At 38.2% G+C, this 25,802-nt stretch overlaps 1 protein-coding gene across 1 annotated transcript; it reads right to left on the minus strand.

Moving 5' to 3' along the window:
- Positions 1 to 25,802, minus strand: LOC121261578 (peptide-N(4)-(N-acetyl-beta-glucosaminyl)asparagine amidase). The gene is made up of 17 exons (XM_041164010.1): positions 25,627 to 25,802; positions 25,496 to 25,549; positions 25,222 to 25,410; positions 25,016 to 25,114; positions 18,097 to 18,183; positions 17,304 to 17,386; positions 11,342 to 11,455; positions 10,492 to 10,546; positions 10,328 to 10,414; positions 9,594 to 9,649; positions 9,464 to 9,523; positions 9,262 to 9,349; positions 8,382 to 9,110; positions 8,210 to 8,270; positions 1,357 to 1,459; positions 414 to 548; positions 1 to 333 (listed from the first exon to the last, which is right to left on the minus strand). Exons 1-17 carry the CDS (start codon positions 25,702 to 25,704, stop codon positions 240 to 242), a joined length of 2,172 nt encoding a protein of 723 aa, XP_041019944.1. The 5' UTR covers positions 25,705 to 25,802; the 3' UTR covers positions 1 to 239.

Raw genomic sequence — 25,802 nt, forward strand, 5'->3', positions numbered from 1 at the left:
TGGCCAAGAAAAGAAGGAAGATTACAAATTATTTATTCATCGAAGATGCACACGAAGGTCATGGTGATAGTTCTCTGTAAGACCTTGCAAACATTTGTTGATAAGTGGACACAGACGGAAAAGTTACAAGATGATAGCTAGCAAGCATGTCATTTATTATTCACTTCGCTTAGTTTTTCCCACTGAAACATTATAAAAGCAGTGCATCAAATCAATTAGAAAGCTGGGGAAATTCCAGTCTAAATACCTTGACTGCTTCTTTCATATAGGTCAATGCTACCAACTTGGAGCCGTGAAGTTGATTGAGCATCTTGGACAGCCAAAAACCTAAACCTATATGAAATGTAACAACAATTCAAGGACGAACCAGAAGAGGAAAGTGTTTTTTAACAGATTGTGATAAATGATTTTACCTGAAAACGCTGAAGAGGAGCCCTGTAGATGTAATCTTAAACGATCTACGCTGGAAACGCCTTTCAAATGTCTGGGAAGTCCGTTTATCCAAAAGGTGCCAGCTGGATCCACCATCATTGCTTCCCTCAACAACCCTAAAAGAAAGAAAAAAGAAAAACAAAATGCTTGATATGATCTGCAAGCACACCAGGGTTGTAGACTTCAAGGAATTTTATATGTGACTAGTAAAAGATGGGCACCGCAAAATAAACATGGCAACTATAATGTAGAAATTGAAGAACCCACCTTCTTTGAAAGGAAGTTTTTTGTCTTTCTAGTCACATTTCAATTATGTCTCTATTATACTCATTTTGAATACAAATAAAGAAAATCAAAATAAAAAGGATTATGTCATATACTAGACTCCTATCCCACTTTCATTCTATGCCGATGCAGATTTGTTCATTAACCCTTGAATTTTTTTCTTAAACAAACAAGTGCTTAGTTCAATGGTTATGGGCAATGTTACATCAACATAAAAGATAGAAATGGGATAAAATTGTAATATATAGCCTTTTCCAAAAATAAGGCTTTAAAACTAAACATTGCACTGCCAGAAGTAACCATCCTAAAGGGTGGCAGGAGGGACCCCATGATTTCCTTAGCAGATCCCTTCCACAGAAAACATTCTTGAGGAACTAATAGTGGTCCCATAATGTGCCAAGGGGGACTCATATATATAAATACTCTTGACTGGAAAAAACAACTTGGAAGAGGACCCTTCTGTCTAAGATGGTGTAATTAGTGGCTTAAGAATATTTGAGAGCACATACATGGAAGTAAGCGACTAGCCTGTCATGAAAGCTAGGGCACAAACACCTGCCTCATGTTACTGCGGCATAAGCAAGCCAGCAATTACGTGAAAGATGTATTAATCTGTGGTCAGAGTTTGAGAAAACATACCAATCCTTTGGATCCCTTTCAGGTGCGTCGTTGGCAGACATAAGCTCGTATGCCACAAGTTCGTGCATCTTGTTGTCTGTTACTTTATAGATAATCCAACCACCTATAAGATCAAATAATTCGTTCATGCATCAGTTAATTAGATAAATATACTTATGTGCTCAATCCTTTTCTCCTGTGGATAGAAAAAAGTCCCTCTTGCATGCCTTTAGAAGAATAATATGCTCGAATGAATCAAAGATGGTGTCCTTTCATTATGAACTTAACCCCAGCCAGTAAGGATTTGGGATTCATTATCAAAACAACATAACGATAACGTTGCTCTATGAATATTCTATTTAACGAAGAATTACATAACTTTAGAGTTCTGTTTTGGACTAAAAAGCTAAAGAACTGATTCCTTTGGGAAAAGGAGATAATAAGTAACAGAGATGAGATCATCTCCCCCAAAAAGAAAGGAAAGCACAACCAAAAGAAACGACAAAAGATAAATCTTCATTTAATCCTATCAGTTAGCCAGCAGCCATGGTATGCATTCAATCTCGTAGAAACACATGGGACAAATACTTCCTTTATTCATTGATGTACCATCATATATATACACTACATACAATTGACATTTATACACTCACTGGTTACGCTAATTACAACCATGCCCTCTAACACTCCCCCTCAAGCTGGGACATGTATATCATATAAATCCAGCTTGAAACAAATAAGCTTTAACCGACTACAACACAATGACTTGGTGAACATATCTACGAGTTGATCAACACACTTCACAAAAGATGTAGAAATGTCACCACTTAGTATCTTATTACAAATGTAGTGACAATCAATCTCTATATGTTTAGTCCTCTCATGGAACAAAAGATTAGACACAATATGTACTGCAGCTTGATTATCACAAAATAGCTAAAGAGGAACAGGAGCTGAAAACCCAATCTCTTGGAGGAAGTGTTGCAACCATGTCAGCTCACTAATAGTGTGAGTCATTGCCCAGTATTTGGCTTCTGCACTAGATCGAGCTACTAGTGCTTGTTTCTTACTCTTCCATGTAATCAAGTTACCTCCCACAAAGGTACAATATCCAGTAGTAGATCTTCTATCTGAAGGAGATCCTGCCCAATCAACATCTAAAAAGACTTCAACTTTAAGATGTCCATTTGATCGATACAACAATCCAAGGTCAGGAGTTCGCTTAAGATAACGAAGAATATGAATTACAGCATCCCAATGTGAAACCTGTGGCGTTTGTAAAAATTGACTCAGTACACTCACTGAATAAGAGATCTCCAGTCTCCTGATAGTGAGATAATTTAATTTCCCAACAAGTCTTTGATACCTACCTAGATCTCCAAACGACTCCCCTTCCTCTTTCAAAAATGTACGATTTGGATCTAGGAGAGTGAGTCAATAGGTCATGCACCCAACATGCCAGTTTCTTCCAGAAGGTCAAGTACATATTTCCTCTGAGATAGGTTGATACCCTTTTTAGATCTACTGACTTCAATTCCAAGGAAATATCTAAGCTTGCCCAAGTCTTTTGTCTAAAATTGATCATGTACAAATTGTTTTAGCCTAGCAATTCCAGGAGTCACTCCCAGTAATTACAATGTCATCCACATATACAACAAACAAAATGTTACCTACATCTATGTAAGTGAAATACCAAGTGGTCTATTTGGCATCAATGAAGACCAAATGTCAATCCAGCATCAACGAACCTCCCAAACCATGCTCAAGTAGATTGTTTCAAACCATATAATATCTTCTTTTAACTTGCATATAGTACCTCAATACTCCCCCTGAGCAACAAACCCAAGTGATTGCTCCACATAAACTTATTCATGTAAGTCGCCATGTAAAAATGCATTTTTAACATTCAGCTGAAATAAGAGTCAGTCTAAATTAGCAACAAGAGAGATCAACACTCGAATAGAAGAGATTTTGGCAATTGGGGAAAATGTCTCCTCGTAATAAATGTCATAGGTTTGAGTGTAGCCCTTAGCATCCAAGCGGACTTTCAGACATTCCACAGAACCATCAGGATGAAATTTTATTGTATATACCAATTTACAGCCAACAGGTTGTTTACCAGGTGGTAGTGGAATAAGATCCGATGTCCCGTTATGGTGAAGGGCATCCATTTCATTTTTTATAGCTGTCCTCCATCCCGGGTCAAATAAAGCATCCTAAATTGTCTTAGGAACATAAAGTTTTGAAAGTTGAGATGTAAAACATGAGAATTAAGGAGATAAGGCATGATATGAAACAAATTAGCTAATTAGATGTTGAGTAACACAAGAACGAGTACCTTTGCAGAGAGTTTGAAGTACTAGGCAATTCAGGGTCTGAAGATAGAGAGACGGCTGGTGGGGGCATGGGAGCCAGCAGCAAGCAGCCGCTAGCAACGGGAGTAAACCTGTAAAGGAACTGGGGGAGGGACTGAGGAGGGTTGGGTAAGGTTGGGTGAGTGTGAAGGAGACAATATAAGAGTAGGTAATGGTTGAGGATCACACTCAACACTCAAAGATGTGTTCGAAAAGTAGGATATGGACTCAAAGAAGGTAACATTAGCACTCGTGAAGTAGCATCTAAGAAAATGACTATAGCAGCGATATCCTTTTTTAGTTTGGGAAAAACCAACGATGAGACACTTGGTAGAACGGGGATCAAGTTTCTCAAAGTCTGGGCCGAGGTTATGAACATAGCAAACACAGCCAAAGTTTTTTGTGAAAGAGAAAATGGCAAAGATGAATGAAACAAGATGGAGAAGGGAGAGGAACTATCAAGAACTGATGAAGGCATACGATTAATAAGGTGATAACCAGTAAGAACACCATCACTCCAAAATTGTTTAATGCATGTGTAGCAAAAGTATTCGGGTTACATCTAACAAATGACGATTTTGCGTTCAACCACCCCATTCTGTTGGGGTGTATATGAACATGATATTTGATGAACAATTCCTTTATTACTTAAGTAGCAAAGTCACTAGATTTTTTTTATTTATTTTGACAAGTAATAATTTTATTCAAAGAAATAGGTATAAGCCCAAGTACACATGATGTATACAAAGGAAACACCTACAACTCCCAAAAATGAAAAGAAACTGACACTAGAAAACTAAAACAAATGCAGAAAATTATCCTCCATTACAAAAGCTTTAACCCAAGAACTCAAAGTACTCAAGAAAAAATCTCTAAGATCTCCCAATGAGCGTTATTTATCTTCAAAGCATCTCACATTTCTTTCAAGCCATATGCACCACATAAGACAATGATGAATCATCCTCCAAACTCTCACTGCCTTCTTACAGCCCAGCATGGGCACTAGATTGATATTCTCTAGCATTATCAGAATGCAAAACTTGAATCTTTTTGTTAAATTGAGTTTTAATTTCTTTCCAAAACACTTTGAATATGAAAAGAAGTTCAAATCTTGCCTTCATAAAAAACAACCATGTCACCCGAAATACTAAAACTTGTCTGATTCAATAAATATTGATTCATCCCCATATATCAAAGTGAACCAATTCAAAAGGACTCGATGCTCGTTTATCAACTCGAGGTACAAAATATATGATGTTGTTTACCAAGTTGACATGCTTCACAAGAGAAGGGAGACACATTTCCCAAATTCCTAACTTGACACTTCAAAAGGGAGAAGGGGGTGACCAAGGCGACAATGTCATTCATAAGCAAATGATGAGGAGGATGTAAGGGCTCTAGTGGGTGACTGTTGAACATCAAAGATAATATAAACCACCAACTTCATGCCTCGTACTAATCTTGTTCCCCGTCTTGAGATCTTGAAAAATACATGAAGAGGGATAAAAGGTCACTGAACATTGAAGATTTTGAGTAATCTTAATAATAGACAACAAACTAAAGGGAAAATTAAGAGCATATAGAACAGATGGCAAGGATATAGAGTCAGTGAGCTTAGTGGATCCAATGCCTGTAACTCAAGATCCAATGCCTGTAATTTTAGCAAGAGAACTATTAGTAAGAGTGACTAATGATCCATGGATCTTGAGTGGATGAGACAAGATATGCAGATGCTATACCTGAGTGGGCAAAAGTAGCTGTGGAAGATGAAGCCCGTGTGCAACCCAAAAGCTATTCATACTCATCCTTCGATATACTAATGATATCTGGAGCTAGGTTGGAGCTCGTTGACTATGATGTAGCATCTTGGCAAATAGCCTGATTAGCAGACCCCGATGGTCTACCATGTAGATCTCAACAATAGTCCACCGAATGGTTAGTGCGACCACAATGGGCGCACTTACGGGGCTCTCGACCTCGAGTGCGATTACCCTTGGCATTACATCCCCCACGTGCACCACTACCACCTCGACCTCCACGCCCACCAGGAGCAACATGAGAGGCAACCAAAGTGGATCTCTCACTAATCGGATCAGAAGACAATTGAGATCTGTGTCCAGATAACATGGCACGTTGAAGCCAGGAGAACACATCAGGAAATTAAGGAAGTTGTGGACTCACCAAAATTTGAGAATGCACTAACTCGTATTCAAGTTTTAAACCAAGATACCAAACAACATTAAACACTTCATGTTGTTGTAGCATACGTGAAACATAGAAGTGATAGGTTGATACATCTTGAGTTCTTTACATATGCTCATCACTTGAGAATAATACTCTTCCAGGCCCAAAGTACCTTGTTCCAACCTAAAGAATTGCTTACATAGCTCATAAATATGGGTTGTGTTCCCAGCACCCGAATACATATGCTTGAGATGGCTCCACACCTCTTGGGCATAGTCAAAATGTATCAAACTAGAGCAAATATTAGGCTCAATACTGGTCAACATCAAGGAAAAAATTTAAGCATCCTCTTGCTCCCATTGAACAAATGTAGAGCTATTAGAGTCAAGTTTTGAATCAACCAGGTGGCTAGAAACCCATCCAACTTCACGAAAGTCATAGGCAAATTAAAGTTTGGTGCAAGTGACTGTGACTCAAATTTAGTTGCTATAAGAGCAGAAAAATATCACAATTCCACTTGGAGATAGAAAATTCACACAAAATATGAAAGAGAGAAGATATTTGCAACCGTGAATTGTGCAACCGTCATATAATCTCTTTGAAAAAAATAAATAAAACATGGGACCCACATGAAAAAAATTAATTTTTTAATAGTGAACTCCTCTTTTTCAAAGAATTACGCAACGTTTACATATTTCACGGTTATATGTAAAATTACTCAATATGAAATATGTATGAAAATCGGGGAATACAATCAGGAAAACTAGAAACCTAAGTCAAGTACCCGAAAAATCAACCTAAATAACCAAATTTCGGCTCTGTATTGGACTAAATTGGTCTATGTCAGTTGAAATACCGGCTCGAAATTGGCTGGAATCGAGCTTGTATTAGTTTGTATCAGCCGGTATCGACCCGTATTGGGTCTCAATCAGTATCAGCCTATTGTTGTCCTTAAGAATAGGGATTAGGCTATTCTAATCAAGAATAAGGGATCTGGGTATTATCTTATCCGCGTTACCGAACAAGTGTTATTCCGGATAGGAATAAAATCTTACTCCAGGTTTTGGTTATTCACACTCGAGGATTGGATAGCTTATACCCGCAAACAAACACTTCGGGGCTTCAACTTTTTGCCGGCGATGGAAACCCTTTCCGGCGGTCGATGACGAAGGAAAACTTCCTGGTAATCACAGAAAATGACAGCAAGTTCATCCCTGGTGCCTAGTACCAAAGACGACACCGGAAACTCGCCGGAAACAACTTCAAACACCTACGAGCCGCTGACGACGAAGAGAGAAGCCACTAGGATGAGCGGAAGAAGACGGCGAACTCAGATCCGGTAGCTGCAAACAGTTGTGAGCTTAGATCTGGCCACAAAAGTCAGATACTACACTGGAAAACACTCCGGCGAGTTCAAACATCAGTGAGCTCAATTTCAGTGTGAACCACCGTACGCCACTTACCACTATTTGACAACATGGATCTCTGATACCATGTAGAAACACATGGGACAAATACTTCCTCTATTCATTCATGTACCATCATATATATACACTACATACAATTGACATTTATACCCTCACAGGTTACACTAATTACAACCATACCTTCTTAACAAATCTAAATTGATATCAGACAATCATCAATCAAACCTAACAATTGTTAAGAAAAACCAATACCAGTATATGCCCGCGAAATCTTTACCAGACGCCAATGTCTCAACATAACTCCACTGAGTTGCAATCGAAAAGCTATATTCTGCTTGAAACCTTTAAATAAGTTTTCCAGGAGCATAGACCAATCATGATTACAGTATATGTTTGCGAGTAAAAGGATACATCTCAAAGAATAGAGTCCAATAGACAGCACTAGAAATATGTTTTAAACACAACTTTTTTCTTCTTCTCTTCAATTTTTTTTTTTTTTTTTTTTTTGCATAGCATTAAATACTAAGTAGTCCTTAACCCTAACTTGGAATAAATTGCAGATTCCATAAGCCTCTATTGACTGGCATACAGAACCTTTTTTGGAAACTACAACAGATCATTGATTTATTTATAAAACAATAATAGTCAAAGCCACCAACTTCTGGTGATCTCGACATTACTGTATTGATCAGGTGTGTATAATGCCAACTTGGACTAGCCAAATACAGAAACTTGATTCAAGGCAGGATAAAAATGACCGAGGTGGTCAGAAGGAGACATTAAGCATTCCCCCTAAAAATCATAAAAGAAACTCCTTACATAATCATTTACTCCCTATTGTTGATTTGTTTCTGTTTATTAAAGTAATAAGGCAACAAGGGGGTTCAATCTTTAATTGGCATTTAATACCTTTTGCACCATTAGGTTCTTCCCATTTGGAAGTGCGAGTTCCATCAAAAGCTGATGTGGCCTGAAATTTATGAATGATAGTCACATGGAGATGCATTTGAGGTGCACACTCTATATATTCTCAAATCAGTAGACAGATGAAAAACACAAGAGAAGGGAAAGAAGAACTCACTATTCCTAAAGGAAGTTCCTCACCACTTGCAAGGACTGAACCAGAATGCATTCTATTTAGTTTCAGAAATGGAAATGAAAGAGAGTCTTCACCAAAGCTGTCACACTTTTCAATACTATGGACCATGTCATCCAAAGCATCCAATACAACAGGCAATGCTAATGAAGTTTTAACAGGGTCACCAGCCAGAAAAATGTCAACCCTCCCATCAGGGTTCACCTTAGTCTCCAGTGAAAGAGAACTAAGTAACTCAGCAAAAGCTTGTGTACCATATGACACTGAATCTACAGAGGCCTTCCTCTTTTTGAAGGGGGAATTCTTGACATCCATGAAAATTCCTTTAAAATTCTCAAGCAATTCAATAGCTTTAAACTTGGAATGTTCTTCCTTAACAAAATGAGAAAGGACAGGATGAAATGCATTGTAAATTCTCGTCACATGTTCATCTATGCATTTACGAACTGGGCAAGAAGAACAACATAGAGAATCGGAGCCAAATTCTAGTCTTAACTTGCGCCATTCTTCGTCTCCACTTTGCCTCCCAGGTAACGAGATTGAGGCATCATCGGTAGAATATATATCTCTCTCAAGTGCTTCTCTTTCCTTCTTGTCACGGCCATCAAGTTCAGAAAGCACCTGAGAAGAAAAACTTCTCCTACATTCTTGTGTTAAAGTTGTAAGGACAGCTGACAAAGCAGGTTCTGAAGTAATATTTCTCCGGGTGAGAACCTGTGAATTTAGACAATTTTTCCTCATCCACTCGACCTAATAGGGTGTGATGTGTGAAAGTGGTGACCGTGTTTTTCTTTTTATAAATGTAAAAAGTTGCATCCATGAAAATCTAGATGATGAGAAATGCCACCACTACTCTTATGATTACCTCATGCCACTTCCTTGTGTAGCGTTTAGTAACATCATAAACTCCATCTTTTGCAATGGCTATTGCATAATTTAATTTCTTGTTCCACCTACAAGAAGGCATCTGTTTTCGGTTAATATGAATAAAGGAGGACATAACAGCCCATCCAGTGTCACAACACGAGATAAAAGAAGTAACGTGGGTTAGGAAAATTTAAAACTACCCCTTTTCATATAACAATGGTTTGTCATATACTCCTTCACAAGGATCAAGATGCATCCACCTGAATAATCATGTGTAAGAATCCATTCACTAGAAGAGAATAAATAGCACCGATTTGTAATAAAATCTACCTTCCTAGAAATTGTGAGAAGCACTCTGTCCAGACATGATCGGTAAAATCCACGATCTGGAAAATGAAATGACATTGCATAAGAAACCAATAGTATCCGAATATAATTCTTCAATACAAAATGCAATTAAAAGTCCCTGAAGCATTCTTTTCAAGTTGATAGTCCGTGAAGGATTAATATCATAATCCTGTATGCGTTTTAGAGATTAGATAAGTGTTGGATGTGAGATAGTTTGTATCCTTGTCATTTTTGTACAACGTATTTCGGAGATTCTTAATTAAGAGTGCTATTATCATATATTAAATGGTTTAATCTCTGGAAATAACTCACTATTCCACAAAGCCTTGGCTCTGACACCAATTTGCCCGCTGCTTCCCCACAAAGAGGATACATTATTTTTACAGCAAAGTTGCATTCCAATAAGTTGTTAGGTACTTTATTAACATTAGTTGTGCACCGGCACGATGCCAAGTTGATTGTGGAGTAAACTGAAAGTGACCTTTTTCAATTACTGATTGTAATAGATTTGATAAAACACAAAAATTTATATATAAAAGAAGTGGAAATGTCAGGTCTTTAAAATTGCATAGTATTTATTAACATGACCTTTCAAATTAGGTTAAATTTAAATTGCCAAATTTATGGAAATTAAACATAAAAATTGGAGGACGTTGCTCAACAAAATAAGGAACATGCTTCGAAAATTGTGTTATAAATGTTGACAAATGACTAACCAGGCGAGACTCATAGCCAAAAGCTCGACAATAAAGTGTAAAGCAATTGGCCCACTCCCCGCAGCGGCCCCTTCTTGTTTCCACAAGCTGCATAAAGGAAAGGGAGAGAATAAAAAATAGGAATACAGCATAGCATCTACCCAGGTCAACAGATTAAAAAGCACCTTCAATGGATCATTGTAGCGAGGGAAACGAGTGATTCTTGAGCAAAACTTGCAGCTGGGTTAAAAGTGGCACATAATGGAGTAGACAATCAAGTCAATTGTTAGCAAAGGAAGAAAACATAAGCAAAGACAAAAGGCAGAAATCCATTTCTTATAGACAAATTACCAACTACTGAACTTAAAAAGATTGTATAAGCAGGGAAGAAGAATTAAACAATCAATGAAATGCTTGCCACAAGTTTTCCAAATCAAACATAACGTAGAAACACTCCCCTTTGATTTACATTACATTTACACGCTAAGAGACTGAATTAAAGAACTTCAAGAAACAGCAACAGTACAATTTTTATGGAATAGGAACTGCAAATCAATTGTAACAAGAGATGCAAAGAAAGATATTAGTCACAAACAATCAGCGAGACAAGTAGCAAAAATCTGAAAAATCTCTCCAAACGAAAATATTTCTACTGGTTCAGCTCTTCTTATAAGAGGGGGAGACTCAGCCAATAGGTTCACTCATTATTGACACACAATAATGGTTAATGTACTATTCAACTTGATTCATCTCAATATGTACGGACAAGATGGTAACCATAGTGACATTAGCATATAGATGCCACTAAAAAGAACATCAAAATACTAGAAGTAGAAATCCAATGCTTTAACATGAAAATATTCCCAAGAGAAAAGCACAAAGTGACTTAATAAGAAGTTAAGTCCAAGATTGGAAATCCATTAATTGTTGGTATCTGGTTGGAGATTAAGGAAACATAAATCAAGTGTAACGTGTGTGATCTCATTAGACTACTTAGAAATAGATATTATGAATAAGCAGATTCTCCAGTAATACCGAAAGAGCTCAACTCGAGATGCTCCATATTGAATTTCTGAAGAAAGTGGAGAGCCATTGCCATTAATCATTGTTTCATTGCCGCAACCATCACAAGGAGGCGCATTTACCCACCTACAATTACAGAACACATGTTAAACACACAAGGTTTAGCCTGTCAGCCATCCACAGTGAAAGAGAACAAAATTCAGCCAAACTTGAATGTAAAATAAACTGCATATCCACAGAAAAAATCTGCAGCAAAGAAAATGTGATAAGCACAACAAATAACAACAAATTTATCATTCTCAAGGATCTTCAATTTTCCAATAGCAATGATTTTCACAAATGTAGCATGATGATAAACTTCCACAAAGGTACATGAAAGGAATTCAGCATATCCGCATCTAGAGCAAATAAAACCTCAAAGTTTAAAACCTAAGGTGCGGTTTGGATAGTGAGTTGAGATGAAAGTTGAAAGTTAAATAAAATTTTGTCAGAATATTATTTTTTAATATTATTATTGTTTTGAGATTTGAAAAAGTTGAATTGTTTATTATATTTTGTGTGAAAATTTGGAAAATTTGTAATGATGAGATGAGATGAGATGAGATAAAACACTTACTTCCACTATCCAAATGGGGCCTAAGTCATAATGATGTTTCTTTCTTAAACATAAATAAAGTGATTCCATTAATAAACCGGTGAAAATAAGCTAAAGAAGTCTATTAAGAATAATTCAAATTGGGCCAGGCCATGCCCCACTTGCTTCCCTGTTATAAAGCAACTTCAAATTGATTTTAACACCTCCGCCAAGCACCTGATATCCAGATGATTCTCAACCACCAGACCAATTCATATAAGTTTATCAAACAACAAAATTGTCTAAGCCATTCCAAATATCCTCAAGTCTGAAGTAGCTTCAATAACTTCAAACCCTGATCTAAGATAATGGTTTAATTCATTCTTCTTTGATGGAAGTTTAGCAATTTAACTTTACATATTGTCACATGCCACTAGAATTTGCTCATCTCTTAAAACTATTTAAAACTCAACCATTTTTTGGAAATAAAAAATAATATGCACATCTATTAACTATATCCACTCACTGAAAACCTTGATGTCACCCATTGAATTCAGTAACCTCATTGCATACAACTTAGAACGAAAAGATCAAGGAATAAAGTTAGCCAAAAAGACATCAAGGATTGGGCACATTTGTTTTGTTAGAGATCAACATCTAAGCACGAAAAAAAATCCAACAGGCTGGATTATGAAATTAAAAATATTTTTTTTATAGGTAATCAAGAAGCTTTATTCAAAAGAGAAGGCAAACCCCAAGTACACAGGATGTATACATGAAAAACCTAACTAGGGTTACAACCGAAAGTAGAACATCATGGACATTTAGTCCATTAAAATCAATGGTCCCGACCATAAAACAATGTTTAAAAAAAGATAACTTTAAGCTCATCCATTGTTCTCTCGCAATCCTCAAAGCTTCTATCATTTCTCTCCTGCCAAATACACTAACACATACATATGGGAGCCATTCTCGAGATTGCTGCCACATGTGGATTACCTCAAAGGCAGCCTTTCCAACTTACTAGGAAATCCACCAGCCTAAAAGGCATGACCCATGATAGTCCAATTCCCGCAAAAAAATCATCCCACATGGTCCTGGCCACCTCGCACTATAAAAGCAAATGATCTACTGATTCACCATTCTTCTTACACATACAACACCAATCCAATACAATTACCTGACGTTTCCTCTGATTATTTGTGTTAAGAATCTTACCCAAGGATGTTGTCCAAAAATGAAAAGCTGCTTTTAAGCTTTTGTTTGCCATATATTCTTCCATGGAAAATCGGTCATTCCCAAGCTCATTAAAACTTGGTGGAACAATCTGATTGTTAATCTACCTTTCTTGGAGGGGCTCCAATTCATCTTATCTATAGTACCCTTGGTCATGTATATGGAATACAGTCACGCATAGAACTCTGTGATAGCCTCCAACTCTCAATCTTGGGTTACCTTAATGAAGTCTGCATTCCATTGAAGGAGCCACTAGAGAAGACCAAAAGTTTAGCTATCACTGCATCTTTTGCTTGTGCAAGCTCAAAAATGGTATGGAAGGTGTCTTGGAGGCTTTGTTCGCCATACCATTTGTTGTACCAAAATCTAACACGAGGATCATCACGCACCACAATGTGTGCATTTCTCCAAAAGATCTCCCATCCTCATTCGAGCACCATCCTCCTCAAGCCTCCCCAAACTTCGAATCTATAACAGACTTCCATAAAGACCCCCTTTTCGTGTTGGTTCCGCCACAACTATTTGCCCAACAAAAGTTGGTTGAACTTAATCAAATTATAGATCCCCAATCCACTCCCAAAAATTGGTGTACAAACAATTGACCAATTTACCAGATAAAATTGGAACTCTTCCCCTAGCTCACTCCACAAGAAATGTTATTGTCGTTGTCGTTGTAGCTTCTCAATATGGTTGACAACCTTTGTGGGGAGCAGGAACAAGGACACAAAATAGGTGGGTAGGTTAGAAAAAGTACTTTTAATCAAAGTGAGTACCACCTTTAGACAAGTACAACCTCTTCCAAGAAGCTAATCTGCGCTCCACCTTTTAAAGGAATCACCCAGTGGTAAGCCAAGATACTTCATGGGTAAAGAAGATACCTTACATTCAAGAGAGAGGCTAGATTCACCACATCGGGGACAACCCTCACCAGCACCAATTCAAACTTTGAGAGATTAACTCTCAAACCCGAGATAGCTTCAAAACAAAGGAGAGTCCTCAAAGATTGGATATGCTTGAGATTTTCATTACAAAATATGAGTATCGTCAACAAAAAGTATATGAGAAATATCAATAGTCATAATCATCATTCCCCACCGAGAAACCATAGACAAAACCATCTTCCACAAGGCCCAAAATCATCTTATTGAGAGCTTCCATGATGGTTATAAGAAGTAATGGAGAGTGCGGGTCCCTGGTCTCAAACCATGGTAGGAGTCGAAGAACCCACCGGTGAACCATTCACAGATAGAAAAGCGAACTGTAGAGATACAATGCACTACCCAAGCACACCACTTCTCCCCAAAGCCACTTCTTGCAAGTAAATAAAGTACGAAGTTCCAGTTGATGTGACCATAAGCTTTATCCATGTCTAATTTGCAAAGTAACCCAGGTTCTCTACATTTGAGTCGTCCAAAACTTCATTTGCAATTAGAACTAAATCTAGAATTTGTTTACCTTTGATCAATGCATTTTGGGGCTTCAAAATTAACTTCTCCATCACCGTACTCAATCGATTCGCTAACACTTTAGCAAGTAACTAGTAGACCCCATTCACAAGGCTAATGGGACGATAGTCTCTAATATCCACGGACCCCATCTTTTTGGGAATAAGGGCTAAAAAAGTGGCATTAGAACTTTTTTCAAATCTGTCATTAGCATGAAATTCTTGAAATACCCTCATAAGGTTACCCTTGATCACTTCCCAACAAGTTTGGAAAAAGCCCATGGTAAAACTGTTAGGGCGTGGAGCCTTGTCACTAGCCATGCCACGGTTACTTTGCACACTTCATCTTCTTCAAAGGGCCTCTCAAGCCACCCTGCAAACTGTTGGACTAATTATGCAAAAGTTAATCCATTCACTTTTGGTCTCCACGCGTGTTGTTTGGGGAGGAGGTGTTCCTAGTACTATACGATTAGGGGTGTAACAGGTCCGGTTTGGTCCCGTTTTGGATAAAATTTGGGACCAAACTGGTATACACTGGTTTTACATTTTCAAGAACCAATTCCACACCGATTACCCCCCTAAACCGGACCGGTTCGGTCCGGTTTTCCCGTTTTAATACACTATATCATATATTATATAATATATATAATAGTATATTATAGTATGTAAACTATAGTGATAATATTGTGTAGTATATTATAATATATATTATAATTGTATTATAGACAATAGTGATATATTATATTATAATATAAAGTGATATAGTATAACCATTAATACAATAGACTATAGTGATATAAGATTTTAAAATTTAATATTATATTAATTAGTAATTTATCATATAATACAAAACTATTTTATATATAATTATATATTATATATATAAATTATAAACAATATTTATAATATATATATATGAACCGGTCCGGTTCAGTCCGATCTAGTTTTAGAAAAAAAAACCGAAACCGGACTGATTTTAACCAGTTTTAAGAAAAATAAAACCAGTACCGGACCAAACCAAACTCACTACCGGACCAAACCCACTAGTTAGGTCCAATCCAGTTTACCGGTTCACCGGTTTTTTTTTTTTTTACACCTCTATGTACGATGTGGTTCTTGATGATTAACTAATCCAAAAAAACTGCTCCATCTACCATCAACATGTGGATAGTGGTGGTATGCTTACATGATGGTGGGAGTCACAATTTCCGGATGTTACTCAAAAAACTAAAAATATTAAGGGGTGCATGATGGTGGCTTCATATTGAGTTCTCTAAAGTCTAGCAATTTTTTGTTGCTAAGCAAGGTTTAAGATTTTTTATTTAAATTTAGGCCATACCCTATTCACAAAACTGGTAATATATGGCAGAAGCGAGAAAACATTTTCATAACAAGTCAAACCGGGAAAGCTACTCTTGGGATTGCTGTTTTATCCTACCAATGCTCTTCTTATGAAAGTGGAGGCTTTACTCGAACAAGTCTGTTAAAGTCTCCTTTCCTACGACTGACATGAAGCTGGGAAGTAACATTCAATTGCTGATAAGAAAGTAACCCCATCATTCGATGCTTTCCCCCTTTGTTCAGTTCTAGGAATACTTCTTGTATCTGACTTTTAGTTGTTTCTAACATCCTGTATTATTCATCTCCCCCACTGTAGTCTGGGAGAACTCCTACATGCCCCCTCACTGCTATTTACATTAAATGGGGAAGGACTAATCTTATAAAATTCCTTTCTTTTCTTTTTTCTTTCCTTGCTTTTTTCATTTTCATGCCCATTGAAGATAAAAATAAAATGAAGGTTAATTGTGTATGATAGAGTTTTGAAAACAATTAGCCCACCTAGAGTACTAGTGCGATGTTAAAATATCATAAGATACTAATTGTGCACCCACGTAACACGTGGGAAAAAAATTATTATTTTTTTTTAGCTATGTTCTATTTTTTTTTTTTTTTATTATTCTTCTTATAATCTGATCGTGGAGTAGTCTGAACACAACCTTCTTTGATTACTAACTGTAATAAATTAAATATAGAGGAAATAAGATAAAGGGTTACAGAGGAAAGAAATGTAAGTGACTCAGACCTTTAAAATTTCAAATTGCAAAATTTTTATTGACATAACCTTTTAAATTATTTTAAGCTTAAATTACTAAACTTAAGCTCATTTGACAGAAGAGTGGATCGCCTGGCTGGACAAGAGCAAAGCTCCTGCTTCACAAATATGTGTTATTTTATTTTTATAATTTGATTGTAGAGTAGTTTGAATGCAGCCTTCTTCTCTATTACTAACTGTAATAAATTAAATACAGAAAAGAGAAGACAGAGTTATAGAGGAAATTAAGTGCATAATATTTATTGATTGACCTTTCTAATTATTTGAAACTTAAATAATCAAACTATGGTCATTTAACACAAGGGATGATGGGGCTTGACAGGAACAGAACTTCTGCATCGAAAAGTTTATGTTATTGATAGATGTTGTAGATAGTTCCACAAAACAATGAAATAACAAAACTACTACATCGAGAAGATATAAATATTATGATTCACTATTGATGAAAATTTTGCAGTTTTCTTCTTCTCTTCTCTTTTGCTTTTGTTTTTGTTTTTTTTTCTCTTTTCTAGTGTTTTTCTTTATCTGCACTATAGAAAATGATTGCAGTGTTCAATATATTTGGGTGGAAATCCAATGGCATAAGAAGAAAAGAAACGAAAAACACCTGAAGGATTGTTTGAACCAGGAAAGCAGCTGCAGCAGGAAGGCATGATCTTGTTCCATTTTTGATGGTTTAAAGTTCCCCTCCTAAAAACAAGTTTATCAAATTTACCAATACAAGAGCCTTTTTGCAAAGTGCAACCATTTACATATAGCTATTGACCAAAACAGTCTTCACAACAAAATGCTATATTATTCTGTACCAAAAATAATGTAACTGCAGCAAGATTGCAAATAAGAATTATCCAAGAAAATCCAAGCAAAAAAAGGGGAAATAAAAAAATTAAAAAAAAAAAAAGAGAGAGAGAGATAAAGCAAAAGCTTTCAAAGGATCTACAGAAATTGCTAACTAAAGGGAGTGTAATAATGATAGAAATAACTCATATGATGTACTTTGTGAAGTACACCTCCGAAGGAAACCTTTGTACCACTTTTCCCAACAATCTGACATTTAACTAGTACGATGTACTTTGTAAAGTACACCTCCGAAGGAAACCTTTGTACTACTTTTCCCAACAATTTGACATTTACATACTTTAAAGCATCAAATCAGCAAAGATTTAAGGTGGTCTACATCTTATTATTCATATAAACACAAGCGCATCAGAGTAATAGAAACATGTTTTGGATTCATAAGCAGAGAAAACTACGCTTCGTGGTTGATGTCATTGACTTCAAGTAGTGATCTCACTTAGTTATTGTCTAACATAGGCTCAAGTATTGTCTGGCAACCAAATGTGTCTAAAAACAGGCTCGGCCATTTTAATATTGAAATATAAAAGGGTAGCTGTTCTTACCTTGGCCAGAGAAACCAATGCTTTTTCCTCAAGCTCGTCTACAGGAACTGTCTTCCGAGCAGCTTCCTGGCGCACTGGGTCCTCGTACTACACCACCAACAGTATAAATACAAAATAAATAAAAAAATTAGTTTTTCTTAAAGAATAACATATCCCTTTAAGCTATCAAGTAAATCAACTGGAAATTTTTTTTAAAAAAAAAGTCCTACTCGCAAGCTGGAAAAATTTGATTTGCAAGATTCTTTAAATTTTCCTTACAAATAAAATCATGCCATGCCAATAGCGTGGAAGAGCAATGATAAGGATTCCCATGAATTTTTTGATTTTCTCTCCATACAGTTCTACCATGGGCGAACCCTTCTGGTGATCTACACTAGAATCATCATCCCATTAGCTTTTACTAGGTCTGCAATATTTCTGGTTTAAGATGGGCTATTTAAAGCACTTATTAATAGAAACCAAGGTTTTTGTATTATCATTGGAGGAGGGAAATTTCTTCATATTACTGAAAGAGGCAGGAAGGTTACCAAGGAGTTGGTATTCAGCCTTTCTAGCGCTCGTTGGCTGGCAAACACAGTGGAAGAATGCTCCCTTTCGGAGGGAAGGATTTTTTCAAGACTTTTCGGGTTGGATCTTTGGCAATAGCTGCTCACCGGCGTTCTAATGCCTTTGGACGCTACTTGGAAGTCACTGAATATGGTGGTAATGGGCGTCAAGGCCTGCTTGTGTTCTCGGCAGGGACGAAAGGATGGGTGGAAAAATCTGTCCATGGAGATTAAGCATGCTCTATCTTCCCTCTTCAAGGTTCCAGTGGTGGGAATGGGAAAGAGGTGGGTGGTCAAACTAGGACGAACACTGAGGCTACATTGGGTGGTAGAGTAGAAAGTACGAGGGTGGTGCATGGTGGTACGGGACAAGCTATGGTGTCACAAAATGGAGAAAATGAGAAAAAGAAATGGGTAGCAAGGGAGTGTTCTCTGGCAAGGAGGGTTGGTCAAAACTCTGTACCTAAAATAGTTGGAGGTGGTCTGTCTGATGCCTATGCAGGAGAAAGTGAGGAGCAGAAGGTACTCTTTGGGCTGAAGGAGGAGCCGGTTGCATGAAGGAGGAGCTTTGCTGTTTGTAAAAGGTTGTCGAAGCACTTATAGGCAGTGTGGACTGAGATTTAATTCCTAGGCTGGGCTTGGGCCTAGGCCAATTTGGGTTTGGGTCAAGGCCAAAATTAAGGTTGGATAAAGTTAAAACAAAGATGGGCGTGGGCGTGGGCTTGGGCTAGATACGCCAAGCCCAACCCAAAATGAGTTGGTGTCTCAAAAGGACTGAGACTTCCTTTGAGAAAGGCTCCACATCCTCAGCTGGGCCCAGCGAGACGTCAGCCCAACAATGGCAGCAGTCCAACAACAGCCAGCGAGGGACTATTCCGTCACCGACAACAGCCCAACACCAACGGCTCATCGCCGGCAACTTCAGGGGCTACTTAGCTAGATCTTGTGTCGTCGGGAGGGCCAATGGTCAATGGAGAGGCACAGAAGGGTGTGACAGACCTGTATGGGTTGCCTCCCACCATCACGGCCGTGAAAGCAATGTCATCGACACCGGCAACTGTTTAGTTACCACAAGATTTTGTAGAGGAGAGGACGGGAGCGTTGCTAGGAGGTTTGCAACACTGAGAGAAGTCACATAACATGCCAGCGGCGACCTCTGGGCTAACGAAACTTTCCTCGACTGCCCAAAAATCGATAAAGGCGCCAGAATCCTCTTTTAGTTGCCTGAAAATCCCTATATGTTGATCCTAACAGTGCGGGAAGCCTGGGTAACTCAAAGGAAGTTGCTATGGAAGGGGCTCTGGTAGTATTTGAGTCTACAAATGGAGAGGATGCAGCGAGGGGTAGGTTGTCTATTGAGGGGACAGAACCTACTCCACTGAACTCGTTTCATCTGAGAGTGTCAGATTGGGTAATTCAAAATGCCATGGAGATCAAACACTGTGTTGGGATTTCATGTCAGGGTTTTGAAAATGAGTTTTTGGCATTACTCACAACTATTGAAGCTGGACATGCACAAGCCAAAGCTGATCCCTCTCTTAATTTGGATAAAAATAGAGAGAGAGAGAACTCAAGAGGCTTACATGGGCAATGAACGATGAGGGAGGGGAGCGGAGCTCCCGAGGGTGTCTTAAGGGAAGGGCAACGATGGTTCTGATATGAAGCCAAAAATTATATCTTGGAACCTAAGGGGCTGACGAGCAAGCCAAACAGCTCGAAGTCAAAAACTTAGTTCGACAGTGGCAGGGTGATATCATATATTTACAGGAGACTGAGTTAGAATTAATTGCAAGGCAAATAGTTCAAAGTTTGTGGAGAGGGCATCATGTCGGGTGGTCGTATCTGCCTTTTAAGGGAGCATCGGGTGGTGTCCTTATCATGTTCGATAAAAGGGTGTTGGAAAGATTAAAGGAATGTGTAGGTGATTTCACTGTGGCTTGCTCCTTTTTAAATATAGAAGATGGGTTCCAATGGGCATTTGCAGGAGTTTACGGCCCTAATATTGATGCGGAAAGAAGATCATTGTGGGAAGAATTGGTGGGACTTCTTAGTTGGTGGGAGTTACCAAGTTGTATAGGAGGGTGATTTCAATGTATCTCGTTTCCTAAGTGAAAGGTCAGGTACGTCCCACATCACACCCACTATGAGGGAATTTTCTGATTTCATTTCAGAATAGGCGCCTATGGATATCCCACTAACGGGAGGCACATTTACTTGGTCCACCACTCGAGAACTCCCATCTTGGTCGAGAATTAATAGATTTTTGCTAACTCCAGAATGGGAGTCACATTTTTCTGATGTAACTATTTTCCTGATGTAACTCTACCTAGAGTATGCTCTGATCATTTTTCTATCCTCTTGGACTGTGGAGGCATCCAAGGAGGGAGAAGGTATTTTAAATTCAAAAATATGTGGCTTAAATCTGACTATTTTGTAGACAGGGTCATTCAAACATAAACATTTTCAATTTCAAATTTTCAACTTTTTCATCAAATCATTTACCTAAACATTACAATTTTCTCAAGCTTTCAAACAAAATATAAAAAACAATTCAACTTTTTCAAATCCAAAAAAAAAAAAATTATATTTTAACAATATTTTAATTTTATAACATTTTTATTCAATTTTTTCTCTCTCATTTCTCAAAACCCCATAAAACATCATAACCTAAATCATTTCACTACTATTCACAGATTTCTCATCTCATCTCATCTCATTCCCCAAGCATCCCCTAAGTCTATATGGGATGAGGTAGTTGAGAAGATTGAGAAAAGACTAGTGGGTTGGAAGCGATTATACTTATCAAAAAGGGGTAGAATTACTCTTATTAAAAGTACTCTTTCCAATCTCCCAACTTATTACCTATTCTTATTTCCATTGCCTGCAGGGGTGGCAAACAAGATTGAAAAATTATTTCATACTTTTTTGTGGGGTGGAATGGGAGAGGAGACTAAAATCCACCTTATTAGTTGTAATAGAGTTTGTTCTCCTATTTCAAATGGAGGCTTAGGGGTTCGTAATTTGAGTAGTTTCAACAAGGCTTTATTGGGGAAATACTTGTAGAGGTATCAATTGGAAGGGGAGCCTTTTTTTTTATATATAGGAAAACAAAATTTTATTAATCAAAGAATTGGGCAAAGCCCGATACAAATAAGAAAAAACATCATGTGCCCTAATTAAGAAGACGCCAAAAAAATAAGAAAGTCATGAAGGTCCATGCCATTAAAATCAACAGCAATGGCACAAGTACATAGAGTAGTGTAAAATAAAGTTTTAAGTTCCTCTAATGATCTCTCTCTGTCTTCAAAGGTCCTCACATTGCGCTCCTACCACAAGCACCACATGATGCAAATAGGGATCATCTTCCAAACCGCTTTAATCTACTACATGCCTCCTATATTTGTCCAAATGGCCAGCACTGCCACTACAATCTTTGGCATAAACCAAGTCAGCTCTACTCGACCGATCACCTCATTCCACAAAACCCATGTCTCACAATGTAAAAGAAGATGGTCCACCGACTCTCCCCCTCCCCTACACATGCAACACCAATCTGCTATGATAACCCTCATTTTCCTCAAATTATCAGTTGTGAGGATTTTGCCCAACGCTGTTGTCCACACGAAAAAAGCAGCTTTGGAGGGTACCTTGTGTCTCCAAAGTCTTTTCCAAGGAAAATAAGAGTTAGGCTCTTGAGTGAGAACCTTATAAAAAGAGCAAACCGAAAAAGCACATTTCCCAGCGGGTGACCACCACAATCCATCTTCTTGTTGATTGCTCGGTTTAAAGGAGTACAAGAGGCTGTAAAAATCAGCAAAGCTGCTCATCTCCCAATCTTGTGTTGCTCTACTAAAACTGATGTCTCAATGGAACTGTCCACCCGAAAACCCCATGACATCCGCCACTACAACTTCTTTATCACTAGCAATTTGGAATAATGACGGGAATGAAACTTGTAGGGGTATATCCCCACACCAAATATCTTTCCAAAATTTAATCCTGAAGCCCTCCCCCAACTGGAATCGAGTTTGTCGAGAAAAAAAACCCCCATCCTCTTCTAATGTGTTTCCACAACCCCACTCCATATGCTCCTCTAACTTCTTTAGTACTTCATCCCCCCCAGATGCCTCCATATTTATGCTCAATCACCACCTTCCACAAGGCTTTTGGTTCCTTATTATATCTCCACAACCATTTTCCAAGTAACGCCTGATTAAAGATTCTCACATTTCTAATACCCAAACCACCATTAGAGATAGGACGACATACTATTTCCCACTTCACTAGATGGAATTTGAACTCCTCTCCCATGCCACCCCACAAGAAGTCACGTTGGAGCTTCTCAATTCGATATGCCACCCTTGTAGGTATGGGAAAAAGTGATAAACAATAAGTTGGCAGGTTAGAAAGTGTACTCTTGATCAAAGTGATCCTGCCGCCTTTTGATAAGTACATTCTCTTCGATCCTACTAATCTCTTCTCTATCTTCTCAATTACCGTCTCCCATACAGAGGACGCCCTCGCAGCCAACCCCAATGGAAGCCCCAAGTACGTCAAAGGAAGAGAGACTATCTTACACCCCAACGTGCTAGCCAGCTGCCGTATATTACAAACATATCCAATTGGAACCATCTTTGATTTATTTAAGTTCACTTTCAAACCGGAGACTAGTTCAAAACAAAGCAGCAAAGCCTTCAACACTTGAATCTAATTTTGGTCTGGCTTTACAAAAAACAAGTGTATCATCTGCAAACAACAAGTGAGATATATTAATGATACCCCTATCCGGGGTTCCAATCGAAAAGCCATCCACAAAGCCATTATTAACCAAAGCCGATGTCATCCTGCTTAAACCCTCCATCACAAAAACAAACAACAGAGGCGACAATGGATCGCCTTGTCTTAAGCCTCGCAAACTATGAAAGAAACCACCTGGGCTACCATTTATCAATACGGAAAATCTCACTGTTGATATGCACCAGCGAATCAAAGTCCGCCATCTATCACCACAACCGCACCTCCCAAGGAGGTAGAGAAGAAAATCCTAGTTAACATAATCATACGCTTTCTCCATGTCAAGCTTGCAGATGATTCCTGCTATACCAACCTTCAACATACTATCCAGTCTTCATTAGCAATAAGAGAGGTTATAGATCAGACATATGGGAGTGATTGGGGAGTTGGTGTTCTAAGGAGGCTAAGGGAGCTTATGGTGTGAGTCTTTGGAAATTTATTAGAAAGGGATGGGAGAATTTTGCTAAACATATTAATTTTGCTCTTGGTAAGGGTTCAAGGATCCGTTTTTGGCTTGATTTTTGGTGTGGTGATCGGGCTCGTTCTAGTATGTTTCCGGTTATTTTTCGTATGGCAGCCAATCGGAACGCTACTATTTCTGATTTGTTAGCCCATTCTAATGGTACCTTGCAGTAGGATGTTTGTTTAACTAGAGCTGTACAAGATTGGAAACTTGACGATGTTTCTGATTTTTTTCAGCTTCTTATACTCCTTGGGGATTGGGGGTAATGAAAGGGATAGACTTTTATGGAAGCATATGGGTAGTAAAAAGTTTTCAGTACGGTCTTACTATAAGGTGTTGACTATTCAGCATTGTTCTCGTTTTCCTTGAAAGCGTATTTGGAGGTCTCATGTGCTATCCAAAGTCACTTTTTTCATATGGACAGCGTCACTCGGGAACATTTTAATGATTGATAACTTGAGAAAGTGTGGTTTTGTTGTTATGGAGTGATGTTTCATGTGTAAGAAACGTGGGGAATCTGTGGATCATTTACTTCTGCACTGCGACGTGGCAAAAGTATTGTGGGATGGTGTTTTCAGTAGAGTTGGGCTGGCTTGGGTGATGCCTATGATAGTGGATCTACTTGCATGTTGGATCGGGATTCAAAGCTCTCTTCAAGAGGCTACTGTGTGCAAGATGGTTCCTTTGTGTCTTATCTGGTGTATTTGGTGGGAAAGGAACGAGTGATGCTTTAATAATAAGGAGTGCACTATGGAGGAAATCTGGAAATTCTTTGTGTTCTCTTTATTTCAATGGTTTTCGGCTATAGTGCTTAATGGAGCTTCAGCTCATGATTTTCTATTTTCGTTTTCTTCTTTATAGAATGTAATTAGGTGTTTTCTTTTGCATACTTCATATATGCATGAGCTTCGCCTATTTCATAAAATTCTTTTGTATACTTCGATGAATAAAATTCTTTCTTATCAAAAAAAATATTTAAAGACTTCGAATTCTTTTTTTTTTTTTTTTTCCCTCATGCATATGTTTTCATGGCAACCAAATAAGCAGATAATGAGAATGAAAATGAGAACTGAAGTATACCATACCCGAAGTGAGAAACCACTGCAAATGCAATTACCTTGCTAACTTGAGCAACATAAGGCCGTATTCTCTGCTCGAACTCTCCGTTATCCTCCGCCGCAACATACTGTTGAAGCAAGAGCGCCTCCTCCTCCCCCTAAAATTACCAAAACAGCACAAGCATTTTCAAGCACATTAAAAACACTTCCGAAGTTCCATTAACCAAAAAGAAAAGCTTAAAGTCAACCAAATTAGAGGACGAACCTGCAACATCCTAGCTAATTCCTCATCAGACACTAACAATTCGGCGTCGTTTCGCGCACTGTTACTGATTGATTCGCTAAGCCTGTGTTCTTTGACTTCATCGTTAATCGACACCAAACGAAGTTTCTCCGAAATGGAAATGAGATCGGAGTCTTCCATTACGACACGGTCGTCATGGGCGCCAATTATCTGCAAAGAAAATGCATCATAAAAAACACAAAAGAGCCGGAAATTCTCAATCCATCCATTCTTATTAAGAGATGACAAAAAGAACCTTTTGCTCGTCGGGGGGAACTGAGGTGAGAGAGAATAGCTGGAATTTGAAAACCTGTAAAGAATCACAGGTCAGACAGTGAGCAAGCGAGCGAGCGAGCGAGCGAGAGAGAGAGAGAGAGAGAGAGTGACCTCTAAGCCGTCGTCGGTGTCGTAGTCGACGACGAAGTCGGAGTCGTTGTGGCGGACTTGGAATTTCCGAGCAACCATTTTCTCTCCGTGTATTCTCTGTAGAGGGCCAAAAACTTGGAGCAAAAGAAAATTTTCCGTGTATTTTCTGTAGTGGGACGCAAGAACTTGGAGAAAAA

Source organism: Juglans microcarpa x Juglans regia, chromosome 4D, assembly GCF_004785595.1.
Source record: "Juglans microcarpa x Juglans regia isolate MS1-56 chromosome 4D, Jm3101_v1.0, whole genome shotgun sequence".
NCBI lineage: Eukaryota > Viridiplantae > Streptophyta > Magnoliopsida > Fagales > Juglandaceae > Juglans > Juglans microcarpa x Juglans regia.